The sequence below is a fragment of the Typopeltis vanoorti genome, chromosome 1, assembly GCF_054136105.1.
Source record: "Typopeltis vanoorti isolate ZY-2024b chromosome 1, IOZ_Tvanoo_1.0, whole genome shotgun sequence".
Lineage (NCBI taxonomy): Eukaryota > Metazoa > Arthropoda > Arachnida > Uropygi > Thelyphonidae > Typopeltis > Typopeltis vanoorti.
Window position 1 is genome coordinate 115,607,578 of NC_143549.1, and position 19,281 is coordinate 115,626,858.

General features: G+C 37.8%; 1 protein-coding gene across 3 annotated transcripts in view; it reads left to right on the plus strand.

The window, feature by feature from the left end:
• The window catches only part of LOC150110335 (macrophage mannose receptor 1-like), a 190,681-nt gene that overhangs the window by 121,755 nt on the left and 49,645 nt on the right, over positions 1–19,281 (plus strand). For all 3 annotated transcript variants that reach the window (XM_090393010.1, XM_090393018.1, XM_090393026.1), the window contains exons 10-11: positions 3,294–3,446; positions 4,012–4,119. In XM_090393010.1, the coding sequence (XP_090249136.1) occupies positions 3,294–3,446; positions 4,012–4,119 (261 nt within the window). The remainder of the gene's footprint in view (positions 1–3,293; positions 3,447–4,011; positions 4,120–19,281) is intronic.

A 19,281-nucleotide genomic window follows, 5' to 3' on the forward strand; every position in this document is an offset into this window, starting at 1 on the left:
GTCAAAAATACATCACAAACCTGTTGCCTAAATTAGACGCAGAAAGTCTCCTGGCCCTGACGGCATTCCTCCAATTATATTGAAGGTCTGTGCATCAGAACTGACTCTCCTATCCTATGTCACCTGTACGCACTCTCTTACTCCACTACTGGTATATATCCCAAAACCTGGAAACTGGACTATATTCAACCCCTTCCCAAAATGGGTGACAAATGCCATATAACTACTGCCCTATCTCACTCACTTCAGTGCTATCTAAAGTAATAGAGCAAATAATCACCTCTCAACTCCTAATCTACCTTGAAGGTATCCGTATATTAAGCGACCATCAGTACGTATTCCCTCAAAGCCGTTCAACAGGAGATCTACTCTCATACATCACCCATCACTGGACAAACGCCATAGAGAAATTCCGTCATTCCAAAGCAGTTGCACTTGATATCTCCAAAGCTTTCAACCGAGTCTGACACAAAGGCTTACTAAGCAAACTCCCATCATTTGGACTGGCCCTGGACTTCTGCAAATGGATTACCAGTTTCCTGTCTGGATGCACACTATGTGGGATGGTAGACGGCTCCATATCCTCTCACCATTCTACTAATGCTAGGGTCCAAAAAGTTGAGTTCTCTCACCGACCTTCTTCCTTCTATATATCGATGACCCTTCAGTCTACCTCTAACCCAATAAACAGATTTGCAGATGACATCACATTACATTCCTCTCTTTCATTTGACAAACTCTACTCTACACAACTCACCTCAACCCACAGAACATCAACCTCCACTGCCCTTAATTCTGACCTCCAAGCCATCCGCCAATGGGGCCCAGATAACCTTGTCAACTTCAATGCTAGTAAAACCCAGTTCTGTCTTATTTCTCACAAAAAAGAATCATTTCCCCTCAGCATTGTTTTCGATAACACTCAAATTCTCAGAAAAAATGAAATTTCTCTTCTCGGAATTACTTTGACATCAAGCCTCTCCTGGCATAAACACATTACAACCATTGCATCCTCAGCCTCTAAAAAACTTGGTTTTCTCTTTCGCTCAAGACGCTACTTCACGGCTAAACAGCTGTTAACACTATACAAGTGACAAATCCGCCCAGCTCCCGAATACTACTCTCAGATCTGGAGTGGGGCTCCAAAAAAGCTCCCTCAGAACGATTGACTCGATACAGAGGAGAACAATTAGACTAATAAATTACTCATCCCTCACCAACTCTTCCCCCACTTTCACATAGACGCTAGGTCTTTGCAATCTGTATATTCTATAAATATTTCGATGAAAAATGCTCATCTGAAACAGCATCAATAATTCCCCCCACCCTGTACAAAGTCCATTGGAACACGTACAGCTGCCGCCTAACATCCTTTCACAGTACACCTCGAAACCCACAGAAGTTCTTCCTCCGTATTCATCCCTGCTATTACAGTAGTAACAGTCTTCCTCCAGACATTTCCCAAGGAATACAACATACAGGCGTTCAAATCAAATGTAAAGAAGTTTCTCCTTTCGCAACCCACCACCCAATACGGTACTAACGTACTATACGTTGACCAACCACTCCCCTGTATATGGACCCAACATAAAAAAAAAAGAAAGAAAGCGAGCACTGAGAAACATGAGTTGAGAACAAGCGATGAAAATTCATCGTTTATTGTCTTTCATTAGCTCTTCATTTTAGGGAATAGTGTCTCATAAAGATATATATATATATATATATATATATATATATATATATATATATATAATATATATAGTCGCATAATATTTTATATACGCCAGGGTATTTGAGTTGATGATGACAAGGTTTTGGGTGGCTAATTAAGGAACGGATCTTTGGAAGTGGAGTGAACAAGGTTCTGATATTGTATTTTTTTAGAACTTTTGCTAATTTATGTGAAACAGTACTTATGTAACGAATAGATATATTGCTTTTGAATCTATTTGTTTCTTCTGAGTGATGTCTGGGAGGATTAAGAAGAATTTGTTAATGATTTTCTTGGAATATCCATCAACTTCGAAAGAAGTTTTCAGATGGTTTATTTCTGTAAGCAGTTCATTTGGATCATCAAGAAGAGAACGAGCTCTATGTCCCAAGGTGGAAATTATTCCAAGCTTATGAGGAGGGAAATGATGGGATTGACTGTGCAGATATCTGTTACACATATTATGTGACTGCGATATTCCTTATTTCGGGCAGACAGACAAATCTGTCGAAATGCGTATGAAAGAACGCATGAGAGACATTACTTACAAGAGACAGCGAGCAAGTGCATTATCAAGGCATATCCTCTTCTCGGCTAATCCTAATGATGATAACCAAAGTCACAAAGTCTGCTGGGAAAAATCTACAAACATCTCCCGTTGCAGTGACGAAATAGAGAGAAAAATTGTGGAATCGAGAGAAATCATCTTCAATCCTGTTTATCTAAATAACAACTTAAGCTACAACCTCCCGGATAGTCATTCAGCTCTAATCATGTACTGGCGTTCAGTGATGCAGCAAGCACGCACTCTCCCAACAATGCAACAAATGAAAGAACACACTTCAAATACAACTACAACGTTTTAATGTTAATTATGTATAAAGACTATAAATTATATATATATATATATATAAAATTGAACCAATGGTGGCAATCTCGCAAGAAACAGACACTGTTCGCCCTGGTTCCTTGGCGAAGACAACGGGAGCCTTGTTTAACCGGTCAACCCCCATCAGCCGACATGAAATTCTGTCATATCGTACGATCATTTTATATTCTGGTTTTACCCGATAAGAATAAATTTTTCGGTTAATTCCCAAAATACCAGCTCATCCTTGTTCGTTTAGTGTCCAGGTAGACACCTAACGGGGTACACGACGAGATGGTGAGGAGTGCACAATGGATCACAAGTCCTGGCCCGTTCTCTGCATTCCTTTAAAGGTTATGTGGAGGTCTCCTCTCAGTTTTGCAGCTATGACCCTTACACACACACACACACACACACACACATGTATATATATTGTTGCTACTATATATATATTTGTTGCTACTATATAATATATATATATATATATATATATATAGTAGCAACAAAACTACAAAACATAATCTTTATCTTTCAAAACGAGTGATAACATATTTTCTCTCTTAACAAGCACTCCCACAGCATCGCTTTGCAATGTTCGATGTGCGTATTATATATATATATATACAAAAGCGATAAAATTTCTTTTATTCTCTTTCATTAGCTCTTCAATTTAGGAAATTGTGGTTATATATATAATTCATTTCTAATTTTTAGATGAACCAGTGGTGACTTTGTCGCCCGAAGCAGATACTTCATGTCCATCGCATCCGGATGATTGGCTTGATTTAGGAGGAAGTTATTGTTATTTCATCGAAAACACTAATATAGCTATTTGGAGCGTAGCCTATCAGAAGTGCGCTGAAAGAGGTAACATTGCATGAATAATTAGTTATTTCTTTTAAATAATATGTAGAAATGGATAGATAGGTCAGTTGCAGGTGTACCTTCCACCAATGGAATCTACAAATGAAAATGTCCCCAGTCAGACCTTGTTCATATATATATATATATACGAACAATAATGTATATATATATACTTATATATATATATATATATATATATATATATATATATATATATATATATATATATATATATATATATATATATATATATAGTGCATATATATATATATATATATATATATATATATATATATATATATATATATATATATATATAGTGCATATATATATTTCACTTTTTACGGTATTGAAAATAAGTGTTAAAAAATAAATTTTACTTTCGAGATCTGTAATTCAAGTGTAATTGAAGGACATGTAGAGCTGATAGTAGTTTCTAGACAATAGTGATCACCTTAACCAAGAAATGCATTAGTCTGATTTCATTGAATTTTGTATATTCATATTACCTAATTTTGTCCTCCATATACTCCAGATAATTTATTTATGTATCTCGAATATTTTACAGGAGGAACACTTGCAAGTATTCACTCTAAAGAAGAAGGGGAAGTTCTGGGAAGGCAAATGAAGAATGCACGACATCCACTATGGATCGGATTGGGAAGGAAACTTAGTGGTATGTGTGTTATAATTAATTATTTTGTCCTCTATTTCATCTAAAATATCATTCACCTACTCATTATTATTTTAAAGTTGTGTACAATTCTAAATAAATCAAAACAAGAAATTGTGGGAATAATAGAACCACCGCATTAATTTCACATTTAAGTAAATATTATGTTATAGTGAAAGTAATCCAACAAAGACTGAAGCCATATATGAATAGAGAAGTGTCACAAGAACAGGAGGCTTTAGGAATGATATAAATAGATAGACATTTTTTTTAAATTTTAAAAACAACTGTCTTATGTACAGGATTAACCGGTTTTTGATTCTCTGCAGCCAGGCAGAGAGGTTACATGCTCATACTCTTGTTGAGATATGTTTCATAGAAATATCAGTTGTTTTAAGGTGAATTACAGTTTTTCATGCCATTAAGAGTTAATCTGACATGATATTGTATAATAATATAATAGTTGCTATAACACAATATTATATATTTACATGAGGGTAACATATGATCATTATTCATACTGTTTAAAAAAAAAAACAGGAATCCCCCCTTTTTTGGAAGGGAGGTGGGGGAGAGAATGATATCTGGAAAGTTCACTATGATGCAGTCGCCCTGCTCAGCCAGGAGTTGATTCCGTGGATTCCAGTCTTGGTGAGAAAAGTCTAGGATGTTATTCTGCCTGTGGTGGTGATGTTTCTGTAGTATCCGACTGCTCACCTTCTGTTTGAAGGCTGCAAAGAGTTGGTCAGCTATCTCTCTCTGTGAAGCTGTTGTGTAGTCTGGTCTTGAATGTCTGAGATAGAAGCTGTATATTACTGCTTTCGCAGTGATGAACAGATAGTTGTAGAATGAATGATTGTTTGGCGCTTCATGGACGAGATTGAAATATTCCTCTTCTGTATGAAGACTACCGCAAGTTAAAGCTACTGTTTCCCTAGACAAACGGAATAATTGAATGTTGAGTGGGCATTCTAAGTAGATATGCCGGACTGTTCCTGATCGATAGCAGAAAAGGTAGTTATCTGAGACATCCAGGTTAAATTTTCGTAATACAGTTGGAGTGGGTAATACATTATGCCAGATTCTCCACTGAATATCTGAGTCGGGTTTGATGGCTCTTGTGCGGTATGGTAGGTTCCATTGAAATAGTGTTTGGTGGGATGATGCAGGATTTTCCAATAAAGTGCTTCGGTTCGACTGTTGTGTTAGAGTTCTGTAGATTTTGTGATGTTGCTGGGTGTAAGTTTCTCCCATGAATTATTAGTTTTTATCAGAAGGATAGGTACCGGATCTTCTGAGTTGGGAGGGATAAGCCCCTCTTCTGTTATGCTATCAGGCATAGCGGCTTGAAAAGCAGCCTTTACAATGTGTATCTGCTCAGGCTGATTCCCGTATTCCAGGTTTTCGACCGATTTTGGAAAGCGCCGGTGAGGCTCAGAGAAAGAGTGCACCCAAGATCCTCACGATTCGCCAGCTCTATGGAGGAAAGAAAATCTCTTTCTAAGTGATCGGGTTTCTTACCATCGTGTTGTGGAAGATGGGTTCCATGAGGATTTCAGGAAGGGATGTTGTCTTCACTGTGTGCTGGAGGTTTAGTTTCTTCCATCTTCGAAGTGCGTCTTTGTAGAAGTTTGTTAGATTCGCTGGCACATGCGCTGTTGTAATTCGTAATGTAGTGGATAAAGAATGACCGCTAGTGGCAGAAGTGAAAATATATTCGATGGTGCCTTTGTGTGCATATTTCCTGTTGCAGTGTACTGAGGAGGAAGAGAGCACGGAATGTTGTTATCCTGTTGTCAATGGAGGTCACGTTTTGTACTCATTCTTTGAAATGGATACTAAGCTTGGAGTAGGAAAGCCAGTTTGTTTCGTTCAATATGAATCGATAGATGGTTGATTGTATTTTTTTTTTTGAGAAAATGCACAGGTGGCGTAAAAACTTTAGTGTATACCAAAGGACACTCGTGGTTATTTGGTTAACAATTATTGTTCTCCCTCTTGTGGAGCAGAGGCTCGTATTGCTGTCCACTTTCCTAGTACTTGCTTGAAAAGTTTATTTAGTGTTTCCTAGTTCTTATCCACGTAAGAGGGGGGGTGTTTCTTAGGTAAATTCCCACGTGGTTGTTTCCATTTTCAAACCAGTGATCAGACATTGGTGAATTGGTTCGGTTTGTCCATTTACCACACCACAGTCCTGTGGTTTTATGATCATTTAGTTTGGCTCCTGAGGCTGCTTGGTATAGTTGGTATGCTGTTTATATGTTGTCGAAATTCCTCTTCTTTGCGGACTATAACTGTAACATCACCAGCATATGCTGTCAGAGTTATGGCTTGGTAGGAAAGTATAGGACGGTATACCCTAAGTAGCATATTTAATATACGCAAAAACGGCTCAATGGCAATTGGGTAGAGAGGACCAGAAAGTGGACAGCCTTGTTTAGTACCTCTGCTGTATGGTACAGATATTGTAAGTCTGTTGTTTGTTTTCATGCAGAAATGTCCTTTGGCATATAACATCTTAATAGAATGAATGATGCTTGAGCCAAAGCCGAAGGTCTTCACAGTATTCTGCGCAGTTTGATAACCATGAGCAGTTTTATTTAAAATTCTACTTAAGGGGATCAATGAAAATATACACAATAGAGGAGATAATGATTCTCCTTGAAAGATGCCCCTTTTTACATTTACCTCTCCAATTTCTTCTCTATTTATAACCAACGTTGTTTTCCAGTTCTTCATGCTGGATTGCAAAAATGTTTGCACGTTTTCGCTAATACCAAATAGTTCTGTGCATTTTAAAATCCAACTATGAGGTACCGAATCAAACGCTTTTTTATAATCTATCCAAGCCTTATGAAGGTTGGTTTTTCTACGTTTGCAATTTTTAAGAATCATTTTATCAATCAGCAATTGGTCTTTTGTGCCTCTTGAATTTTTGTTGTTACCTTTTTGTTCAATTGGGAGAAGAGAATTTGCTTTTAGATAGCTGTATAGTTTATCAGCTAGTATGCCTGTGAGTAGTTTAAAAGTTGTTGGCAGGCAGGTTATTGGTGGGAAGTTTTCTGGGTTGGACCTTTTTCTTTATCCTTTATGATCAAAAACGTTTTCCCTGCTGTGATCCACTCTTCTTTGCATTTTCCTTCTAAAACATCATAAAATTGGTTAGCAAGTCTTCCATGTAAGCCTGTTAGATATATCAACCAGTAGCCATGTAATTCATCCTTCTCGGGTGTTGACCAATTTTTTATTTTTTTTTCTTGCTTTTGAACCATTTTAGTTGTTATTTTCAGTGGGTCCATTTATCGTTCTTCAGATTTGTTCGTAATTTGTTCAATCCATTTTGCCTTGTTATTTTGCCTCTTAGGGTCGTCCCATAGGTTTTTCCAAAAGTTTAGTGTATTTTCTTTGTCTCTGGTATTTATATTTATATTTTCTTTAAAGTTATCATTCCTGCAGCAATCAATTTTCTTGTAAAACTGGTGCTGATTTGCGCGAAACATCGAATTTTTCGTGTACTATTCGATGCGTGCACCGTATCTTCTTATTTTAGCTGCAACTGCAACTATTTTTTGCTTCACTTCCTCTAATACTTCATCATTAGGTCGTGTTCCAGTATTATATCTCTTTATGAGGTTATTTCGGATTTTTGTGTTTTTCAGCTTCTTTTCCTTAAGGTTTTTCAAATTGCTCACGTCTGCTCTGAGTTTAAGAATTTTATTCTCTAGTCGATGCTTCCATTTTGGTTCCTGACCCTTTCTGCTTTTGGGTTCACTAATCTATATATCCTAATTCAGATGTTACGACGTAGGCTATTGAGTACATAAGTTGATTCGTTTGCCCAATAGTTCCAGTAGGAATATCCCTTGCAGCTTTATTGGCCTCTTGTAGGAGTTCCTTGAGTTTTTGTTGAGGTACTCGTCTCAATGCCGGAAGCCTAACTCGTTCCTGGTTGCTGTTCATTCTCTCGCTAATTTTTCGTGTGAATTTTTGTTCCTTATCTGATAGCGTCCTTTCAACTATTTGTATATTTTCAAAATTTTCAGCATTCTGCACGTTGGAATCTGGTTCTGCTTCATTCATATTATTGGTCACTTCAGGGTCAGTACGGTCTCCATTTACAGCTTGAGGTTTCAGTGCTTCCATCTCAAGTTCACTAAATACCTTGCGTTTGATGATGAAGCTGCGTTGCTGCATCAGCCTTTCGAATGAAATTTCAGAATTTGGGTGCAGTTCAAGCCAAAGTTGGAATATTCGTTTCTGAAATCGCCTAACTGATGGGCTTGAACTGTAGAAGCACTGCATGACTTGTCTATTTTCAGCCATGCTCCACGTTTTCCTAGTAAATACTTTAGAGCTCTGTGGAACTTGCTCCTGTAGCCCATTTGTCCCTGACTGTCCAGGAAACCTAACATCCAGTGCGGTCCTTGGTAACCCGCGCGACGACCGATGCGATATAGTCTTCTGATTTGTCTTCACCATTTTTAACTGGGGGTGGGCAGGTGCATGAGATAAAAAATAGGTAAATAGAACAGAATCACCCCTAGCCCTCGAATACTCTAATAGCATTGGGGGGAAGGAGCAAGGTGAAAAGAAATACAGAGGGAAAGAGGAGTAGTGACCAGCCTACAGATAATATAAGAGGTATATATTACCTGTTATATTATCTGTAGACTGGCGTGGTCCAGCTAAGGCGTGGTCCAGCTTCAGGTGCCTCGGGTTCGACATGCCCGTACTCATTAGAGTGAGCCCTTGAGGTATATATATATATATATATATATCATGTTAGAGTTATTCTAACATGACACTGTATAAGAACATTAATGTGGAAGAACATAGGGGTTACTATTGCAAAATATTATCTATTTACATGAGAGTGCCAGCTGATTAATTTTCACACTGTTAAGCACAACAATCCTTCTTTCTTCCCCTTTTCTTTGCGGGGGGGGAAGTGTCACTTCTATGCTGGAAAGTGAATTATAATGCAGTCGCCCTGCTCAGCCAGGAGTTGATTCCGTGGATTCCAGTCTTCGTGGAAAAGATCTAAGGTGTTGTTTTGCCTATGGTGGTGATGCTCCTGTAGGATCCGACTTCTCACCTTTTGTTGGAAGGCTGCAGTGAGTTGGTCACTTGCCTCTCTCTGTGAAGTTGCTGTGCTGTCTGGTCTTGTATGTCTGAGGTAGAAGTTGTATATTACCGCTTTCGCGGTGATGAAAAGGTAATTGCAGAATGAATGGTTATTTGACTCCGCATGGACGAGATTGAAATATTCCTCTTCTCTCTGAAGACTACCACAGGTGAGAGCTGCCGTTTCCCGAGACAATCTGATTAATTGGATGTTGACTGGGCATTCCAAGCAGATATGCAGGACTGTTCCTAATTGGTAGCAGAACAGGCAGTTATCTGAGACGTTTGAGTTAAATTTTCGTAATATAGTAGGAGTGGCTAATATATTGTGCCACATTCTCCACTGAATATCTGTGTCAGTTTTGATGGATCTTGTGCAATATGGTAGATCCCATTGAAATAGTGTTTGATCAGATGATGCAGGATTTTCCAATAACGTGATTTGGTTCTACTTTTGTGTTAGAGTGCTGTAGATCTTGTTGGTGTTGCTGGGTGTAAGTTTCTCCCATGAGTTATTGGTTTTTATCAGAAAGATAGGCGCCAGATCTTCTGAGTTGGGAGGGCTAAGCCTCACTTCTGTTATGCTGTCAGGCATAGCGGCTTGAAAAGCGACCTTTACGGTGTCTATCTGCTCAGATTCATTCCCATATTCCAGGTTTTCGAGCGAATTTGGAAAGCGCCAGATGAGTCTTGGAGAAAAAATATCACCCAAGATCCTCACGCTTCACCAGCTCCATGGAGGAAAGAAAAACTCTTTATGAGTGATCGGGCTTCTTACCATCGTGTTGTGAAAGATGGTTTCCATGAGAATTTCAGGTAGAGATGCTGTCTTCACTGTGTGCTGGAGGTTTAGCTTCTTCCATCGTCGAAGGGCATCTTTGTAGTAGTTTTTTAAATTTACTGGCACTTGAGCTGTTGTCATTCTTAAGGTTGTGGAGAGAGAGACCTCTATTGGCAACAGTGAAAATATACTCAGTGGTGCATTTGTGTGATATTTCCTGTTGTAGGGCATTAATAAGAAATCGAGCGCGGAACTTTGTTATCCTATTGTCAATGGAGGTCAAATTTTGTCCTCCATCTTTGAGAGAAGTACATAGCTTGGAGTATGAAAGCCAGTTTGTTTTGTTCCATATGAATCGATATATGGTTGACTTTATTTGTTTGATGAATTGCACTGATGAGGTAAGAATTTTTAGTGTATGCCAAAGGACACTGTTGGCTATTTGGTTAACGATTATTGTTCTCCCTCTTGTGGAGGCAGAAGCTCGTATTGCTGCCCACTTTCCTAGTACTTGCTTGAAACGCTTGTTTAGTGTTTCCCAGTTCTTATCCACATAAGAGGGTGTGTTTCCTAGCTAAATTCCCAGATATTTGTTTCCCTCTGTGGACCAGGTACCAGACATTGGGGAATCGGTTCGGTTTTTCCATTTGCCACACCACAGTCCTATTGTTTTATTTGTGTTTAGTTTGGCTCCTGAGGCTGCCTGATATTGTTGGTATGCCATTTGTATGTTATGAAAGTCCTATTCTTTGTGGGCTATGATTGTGACATCATCAGCATATGCTGTCAGGGTTATGGTTTGGTAGGGAAGTTTAGGGTGGCATGCTTTGAGCAGCATGCTGATTCTACACAAAAAGAGTTCAATGGCAATTGTGTAAAGAGGACCGGAGAGTGGACAGCCTTGTTTAATACCTATGCTGTATGGTGCAGTTATGGTAAGCCTGTTGCTTATTTTCATGGAAAACTGTGCCTTGGCATACAACATCTTAATAGAGTGAATGATGCCTGAACCAAGGCCAAATGCTTTCAAGCATTTGAAGACGTACAGGTGTTCAACGCGGTCGATAGCTTTTTCTTGGTCTAGTGTTACAAGACCCATTGTTTCACTGTTGTTGTTCACTATGCCTATGAGATTCCTTGTGAGGTGTACGTTTTTGTGGATTGATCTTCCAGGAATGGAATAGTTTGATGCCTATTTATTATTTCACTCAGAGCGGGTTTAAGTTTGTTGGCAATGGCTTTTGATATAATTTTGCAGTCGGTGTTTGTGATAGAGATGGATCTCCAGTTTTCTAGTTTCGTCGCGTCTCCTTTCTTTGGAATGAGTTTAATAACAGATGTTGTCATAGTGAGTGGAAAGCCATTGGTATTCGCATCAACAAAAACTCTGTAGAGGATAGGTCCAAGCAGTTCCCAGAAGGACTGGTAAAATTCAGTGGTGAGCCCGTCTATGCAAGGAGATTTATCTTTCGGTAAGGAGGTGCAGGCAGTTTTCAGATCGTGTAACGTGATGGGGAGTTCTGTGTTACTCCTTGTTATTGGTGAGAGTCTTTTCACATCGGAGAGAATTATATTCGTGGCCTCCATAGATGTTGAGTTGGCTTGGTACAAATGTTTGTAGTACTGCAAAGTATATAATAGGATTTCGTCGTGATTTTCTATGATGTTTCCATTATCTGTTTTAATAGCAGATATAGTGGTGCACTCTTGTTGGCGTTTTTCTAGTGAGAAGAAATACTTTGTATGTGTGGGGGAGGGGCATCTGCGAGGTTCATATGTTTGTGTCGTGCTTCTTATTAGTGCTCCCTTGCAGGGTGCTCTAGGTGTGAGCGTATGGTGACTTCTAGGGACTGGTATTCTTCAGATTCTGGATGATGCAATTGCTGTTGTTGTTGCAAATTTTTAAGGACTGAATGCTTATTCAAATTTCTTCGGTGATTATATTTTTGGGTGAATACCCTAACTTTGGATTTGAAAAGTGACCACCACTCGGAAATTGATTGTGAAGTAGGTATATCTCTGATGAGAGTTTCGATATAGATTTTGGAGGTTCTGAGATATTCTGTATCCTTTAGTAGGCTGTTGTTAAATGTCCAGTATGTTCCTCCTTTGTGTCTGATGTGTCCAGGTATGCAAATGCTAAGAAGGATGGAACCATGGTCTGATGCATGAGCTGGATGGTATGTGACTCTCCTGGTGTAGGGGTTTTGTGTACATCGAAGTGTAGTATCTGTCGAGCAGTGCCTGGTATAGGAGACTGGTAGGACCACCTTTGGCTCTCCAGGAGAACACTTTCTCATGTGGGTGCAAGTGTCTGAAGGTGTCAGTCAGCTCCATGTCATTTATTACCTCCTGGGGAAGCTGAGCTAGTGAGTGTCAATGTTCTTGGCATTGCTGTCTGTCCATTGCAGGATCCAGAGTGCAGTTGAAATCCCCTGCCAGTATGATGTGGTCATTTCGCACAAACTCTAGTACCTGCACTGCAAGCTGTTCATTTTGTGGGATGTATATGTTAATGGTATATATTTTCTTTCCTGTCTGAGTTGTAATGAGTGCATATATTGCACACCCAGGAAAGGTATCGATTATTTCTACTTTTAGAGCGCTGTTTTGGTGAATTCCAATGCTGACTCCAGATCCATAAAGTTGTATAGAAGGACAATGGTGCATGGTATACGGCCAGTTCTTCCAGTGTTGATATGAATCTTTGCTGTTGCAAGGGAAGTTAGTTTCCTGCAGCATAACTATTTCTGGCTGGGGGGCAAGGATATGTTGCAGGACCAGCCTGTTTCGCAGTGGTGTGGCACATCCTCTAACATTTAGTGAGAGAAGGTTTACTGAGGTGCTCATTATTTTATGGTTTAGTTTTATTTGGTGCGCTAATCTTCACTTCCTTTACGGATAGTTATGCTGCCGCTGAGATTCAAGCCAGTTTATCAGGTAGTATATCCTTTTCCTGAGATTGGTGGTTTTTCGCCCTCTCCTTCCTGCCAGAGTAGTTCTTAATTCTTCCAGTTGTGTGATAAGGCCACTGATGTCAGCGGTGTAGTCATAGGCTGTCAGCAGTTTTTGTAAAGAGCTTCGAACTTTTTTAAGAAAGCTCTGAAGCTGCTCATTTGTAAAAGGACCTTCAGTGTGAGGACGCCCTGCATCTCCAGTTTCCTCTTCATCATCTGAGGACTCAAGAAGCTCGATCTCTTCATCCCCCTCTATAGGCTGTTGGGAGGGTTCCAGAATGCTTGGATGCAAATGTTCCCTGCTGCAGCTGCACTGGTTTGTCTTTGGCTGTTTTTTCATTTTTGTTTCTTGCCCCTCATCGTTATTTTTATCTTTATCAGAGTTAGTTAGTTTTCTGTGTTCTGTTTTCTTTTCTCCAGGATTGCTTTTACTCGATGTTGGTGGAGGTTCTTCCGAAAGTTGGGTGTCGTTAGTGCTACCACTTGATTTTGTCTCCACAGTACTCGACTGAAAGCTCTTTCCTTGAGATCTTTGTGGTTTGTCAGGGATGCTCTGTTTTTTTGGGATGGCTGCTTGCTGCTTCTGATTCTCTGATCCGCTAGGGTTGGTAGTATTGTTAACTGGTTTCTTATTTCTGGGTATATACGGGCATAACTTCCTTACATGGCCTTCTTCGTGGAGTAAAAGCACTGAGCAGCAACAGTAATATAAAAGGTGTAGGGTACTCCGTCTATTTCTGTGTTGATTATTTTGGGTATGGAGCCAATTGTATTGTCGCCAAAGTGCATTAGAGCCTGCCTTCTAAAGCTCTTGATGTGAGCGAATTCAGGTCTAGTTGTAGATGTGCGTAGCGTTTGGATTTTACCTGTCACTGCACCGTATTTTGAGAGTATTCCGCGAAGCATTTGATGGCTTATTTCCGGTGGGACATTTGACCCTGTTACTTTTGTGGGAGCAAGTGCGATTGGTGAGACATTCACGTGGAAAACTCCGATATCTATTCCCTTTTCAAGTAATGTCTCAGAACAAGATGCGTTGTTAAAGTACATTTGTATGGTTCTGGCAACTCTTGAAATGTGAGTTATATTTTTGGGGGAACATGTTGAGCTACTGCATCTAGATACTTTTCCAGTGGAGTATTTTCGATTGCGAAAATTACAATTCCGTTGTCTCGGGAAACGCGGTTGGCTAGCTGAACGTTTGTACGCACAGTGGTTGTTGTTGCAGTAGTATTAATTTGCGCGGAGGTATTAGCTAAATGCTGGCATAAGAGACAGGGAGTACTGACCTTTGTCCGTTGTTGTCCGGGGGACTGAGACTGATGTCTTTTCCTTCTCTGGAGCTGTGGCTGGCGTCTTTTCCTTGATCGGAATGCTGCGACCTTGGAGTGATTCCTGCTGAGCTCGGGCGTGGACCGGCTGTTGGTGGTGATATGCTGGGTTTTTTACTGGCCATTGCTTCAGGCGAATAAGGGGAAACGCAAGCTATCACAATTTCCCGGCACTCGAAGGCATCCCGTTGTAACAATAAGCACACATAGAGATAGAAAATAGATACATAGATAATCATATATATATATATATATATATATATATAAAATATTTTTTATATTATTATTTATTTATTGTAAACATAACAATCTTTTATACAGGATTGACCAGTTTTTGTTTCTCTGCAGTCAGGCAGAGAGGTTACATGCTCTCACCCTTGTTGAGATATGTTACACATTGAGGTATTGTACGTTATAACGAAATATCAGTTATAAGGTGAACTACATTTATTTATTTATTTTAAATTAAAGCCAATAACAGTTATTTTGACATGATACTGTATAAGAACATAAAATCTGATATGCAGGTTGGAGACCATCACAGTTACTACAACACAGTATTGTCAATTTACATGAGAGTGTCTTCTGACTAATATTTGCCCTGTTAAGCACAAAAATATTCCCCCTCTTTGTTTGGGGGTGAATGATATCTCTTCTGTGCTGGAAAGTGGACTATGGTGCTGTTGCCCTGCTCAACGAGGAGTTGATTCCGTGGATTCCGGTCTTGGTGGAAAAGATCTAAGTTGTTGTTTTGCCTGTTGTTGTAATGCTCATGTAGGGTCCGACTTCTTACCTTTTGTTTGAAGCCTGCAAGGAGTTGGTCAGCTGCCTCCCTCTCTGAAGTTGCTGTGCTGTCTAGTCTTGTATGTCTGAGGTACAAGATGAATATTACGCTTTTGCAGTGATGAAAAGGTAATTGCAGAATGAATGATTATTTGACTCTGCGTGGACGTGATTGAAATACTCCTCTTCTGTATGAAGACTACCACAGGTGAGAGCTGCCGTTTCCCAAGACAAACTGATTAATTTAGTGTTGACAAGGCATTCCAAGTAGATATGCTGGACTGTTCCTGATCGGTAATAGAACAGGCAGTTATCTGAGATATCCGAGTTAAATTTTCATAATAAATTTGGAGTGGGTAATACATTAGTAGTATGGTAGGCGCTTTGAACAAGATGAAGTTCAGGATAAGATAATGAATCGTGACTTGATTGGTTGTTGAGATGATGATGTCATTGTGTGTGTGACGTCATAAGATTGTAATTTTTCTGGGGAACATCTGTGTGTGTGACGTCAAGTTGTTTGTTTTATTCGTGTATTAAATTATGGGTGATGGTTAGTGTTAACGATTCGCGTCATGATTGGTGGGGCATCTTGAACAACATCAAGATCAAGATAAGATAAAATATGGAATCACGTCGTGGGTGTGTGATGTTATCAGATGTAGATAAGTGACTTCATTTATTAGTTGTGAATAAGTGATGTTATTGTTTTGAATGGAAAAGGAAGATATATTAGGGGATAAGGATTCATGTGGTGATTGGTGGGGCACTTTGAAGAAGATCAAGATAAAGATAAGATAAGGAATCATAACGTGGAAGTGTGTTGTTATCAGATGAAGATTAGTGATGTAATTTTTTAGTTGTAAATAAGTGACTTTATTGTTTTGAATGGAAAAGGAAGATATATCAATGGATAAGGATTTGTGTTGTGATTGGTGGGACACTTTAAACCAAACAGGGGAAGGGTGAATGGGGAAAGTGATGACACTGTCATGGATGAGTGTTATGAGTTGTAGTTAAGGAAATCGTTTGTGTATGGCATTATGGGTGATTGTTAGTGATAAGACAGAGTTTGGAATGTATGGAATTTCACTATGATGCCCCTCTTCTGTTAGGGACATCACGTGGTGTGTTTGGTTCTCATAAAGCATTGTGGGTAATGGTTAGAGATAAGGATTCATGACGTTATGTGTTTGGAAATTTCTGGGGAACATATGTCTCTGACATAACGTGATGTGTCGGTTTGCATATGGAATTGAGGGCGATGGTTTTGAGATAAGATCTCTTGGAATTTTCCCAGGGTGACACACACACACATGTTTCTTGCTAATAGATGAGTATCGATATTCTTAGTTTAGAGGCGATATGGCGGCAGTTATTAGGCTTTCTGAATAATTTAATTATATGCTGGTGTCCCCTCAAACAAACACATTTTTTCTCATATTGATAACTCATCCGAATATTTTGATTTGTCTACATTTAAGATCTTTAATTTCATTACTTTTCTAATTAACGTTATCTATTTTACAAAATGTATGGCAAATGGTGTAAGTAGTATAGAAATTCTAAGGATAATTTAAATTACTTACAATCTTTCCCGAATGGCTCTTCTAAATGCGAATATTCCAAAAAAGATATTCTAAAAGAGTTGAATTTTATATCCACAGCAAAGCGCACAGGAGTTGAAAGAACAATATATCTGTAATAACTAGAAAACGTAGTTGACTACACCCTTTAGATTTCATCCGTTTGTTTCTGTTCTTTAATTCCTTTGCATGGTTCTCATGCTATCTGTCCAAAATGACATCATTTGACCTTACTAGCGACTTCCTGTTTTTGGAATTCTGGTAGATTTGTTATTCAGACTCGTAATTTTTTTCTCTATTTTACATTAAAAATTAGTTAACTACATTTTTCTAGCCAGAATAACTGAGCAATTAATAAATAAATAACTCTGTGTGAATTTTTCCCCCACAGTGTTCCCAAGGTGACTAAGTGATTTTAGCATTCATGTGAGTTGAACTATGGTTTTTACAGTAGAGGCAACAATTTTGAATTAACTCAACATGTCTTTTCCTGACAAAGATATGCCAGCGATCGGTGATTTTGCATCTCTCAATGTGGAATTTTTTTTTTCAAATGATTAGTTATTTTTTCTATTTTATTTTTAAAACTCAGTTAACGGCATATTACTAACCAGAATAACTCAGTAAAATAAATAAATAAAATGTGTGTGTGAATTTATTTTCCCAAAATGTAGATATTTCATGTGTTATCTTAACCTGACTCATTTCCTGTCTCTATATTGTTGTCCATACATGTGACATCCTCTGATTAGGTTTGGAATTCTTTATAAGGATCTTTTTATTGCCACCACAAAAAATAAATAGGTATTTCTTATGATTTCAAATATTATTTATTTTTCTTTCATTAGCATTAGTAAGTTAAGTCATGAAAATGAGATAAGTTTTTCACATTCCTAACTACACAAAAATTAAGATATTAAACTTAACGCATGTCAGAGAGAAGGGTTACCTTATTTCTTGAAAAAATATGCAACAATATCAACCATCAAAAGAAAGAAAGAAAGAAAGAAAAATTGTAAAGGAAAATAAAATATTTACCTTCAAATAACTGTTTATGATCACAGCAAGCAAGCAAGAAATTCTTCAGCTTTTCAAAGTTTTGAAATTCCAACCCATATTGCTTTCATCATTTCGTATAATTTAAAATAAATGAAGAACGAGTCTGACTATTAAGTACGATAATGGTTTAGATTTTTATCTTTCACTGGCAAGTATTATTGGATATTTGCATGTTGATTCACTTGATACCTGCATGCATAGATACATTTTATTTTCTACAAGAAACGTTTTAAGAGTTTAGTAATGTGATGGGATAAATTATCTAATGTCTCTCTGTAAGTAACCAAATTCTAACAGTCATATTTTTAGAATTTGATATGACTGTTTTTTCTAGTCTGGTGAAGGTATCTGCAGATGTAGTAACAAAATTGTCACTTTTCAGTTCATTTGTACTTTATTCCTTTGCTTTGGTCTCTGTTTTTAATCCCCCCAACACTAGAATATATGAGTGGTAATGCTGTGAAATAAGATTCAATGCACAATCAAGTCATTTGATTTTATCTGCACACTACAAAACCTTTTTGCTACAGCAATATTTTTAAGAATTTTAGTGACGTGTTGGTTTAAAAATCTAATGTCTCTCTGTAAATTAACCAAATTCCTAACAGTCATACTTTAAGTACGACTGTTCTTTCTAGTCTGTTAGAGGTATCTACAGTTATAATAAAAAAATTGTCACATTTCAGGTGAAATATTCTCCATTAAAATTCTGGCTATTAATTTAATACCTGATTCCTTTTGTTTCAAGAGTTGACAAAATTTTTTTAAATAAATAGAGGGCTTGCATGAACAATAAGACTTTTAATTCACTGAGTGGATTTATAAAAAAAAGGACTCTGATAAGTTTTGTGGCATGAAATTTCACAAGGAAAAAATGGTCTTACTTAAATTTGTATAATACATCAACAACACCTAATTTGTTCATTTAAATATACACATTTTATTTGAGTGAAATTTTATTTAGAAATGTATTTACTGAATCTAACATACAGCAAATAAATAAAGTGAAAAATACAATATATTTTTTGTTCATTAATCTTCTTATTTTTAAATTTGTGCCATTGTTCAAAGGTTCTTCCCATGCTTGTGGAATTGTCATCATGTGAGTTTTGACAATGTGACTCTCATCGGAAAGTTTATTTTCATTTTGTGATCATTGGGAATTTGTTACTGCAAGACACCCCAAATAAATAGTTATTTATTATTATTATTATTATTTCACTGATTATTAGCTCTGTTCTTATATTTTATATTAACTTTCTGTTACAAAATTTTAAACAGTTGGAACTTTTCACAAAGAAACTCTTAAAGAATTTTGTGGCTCACCCATTATTTTTACTTTACCAGACACAAAATACCACAACACAATACAGCAGATGCAATGCATGAATGACTGCCTTAGGTCCAAAGTCACTTGACTCTATGGGTTTTCTTATACTTCTGTTTACCCTTTCCATGCCATACCCTGACTGTTCCTTCAAAAATGAACCTTTCACACAGATGACTCAATGTCATGTTTTCCCATGTTAATGGATATACTATTG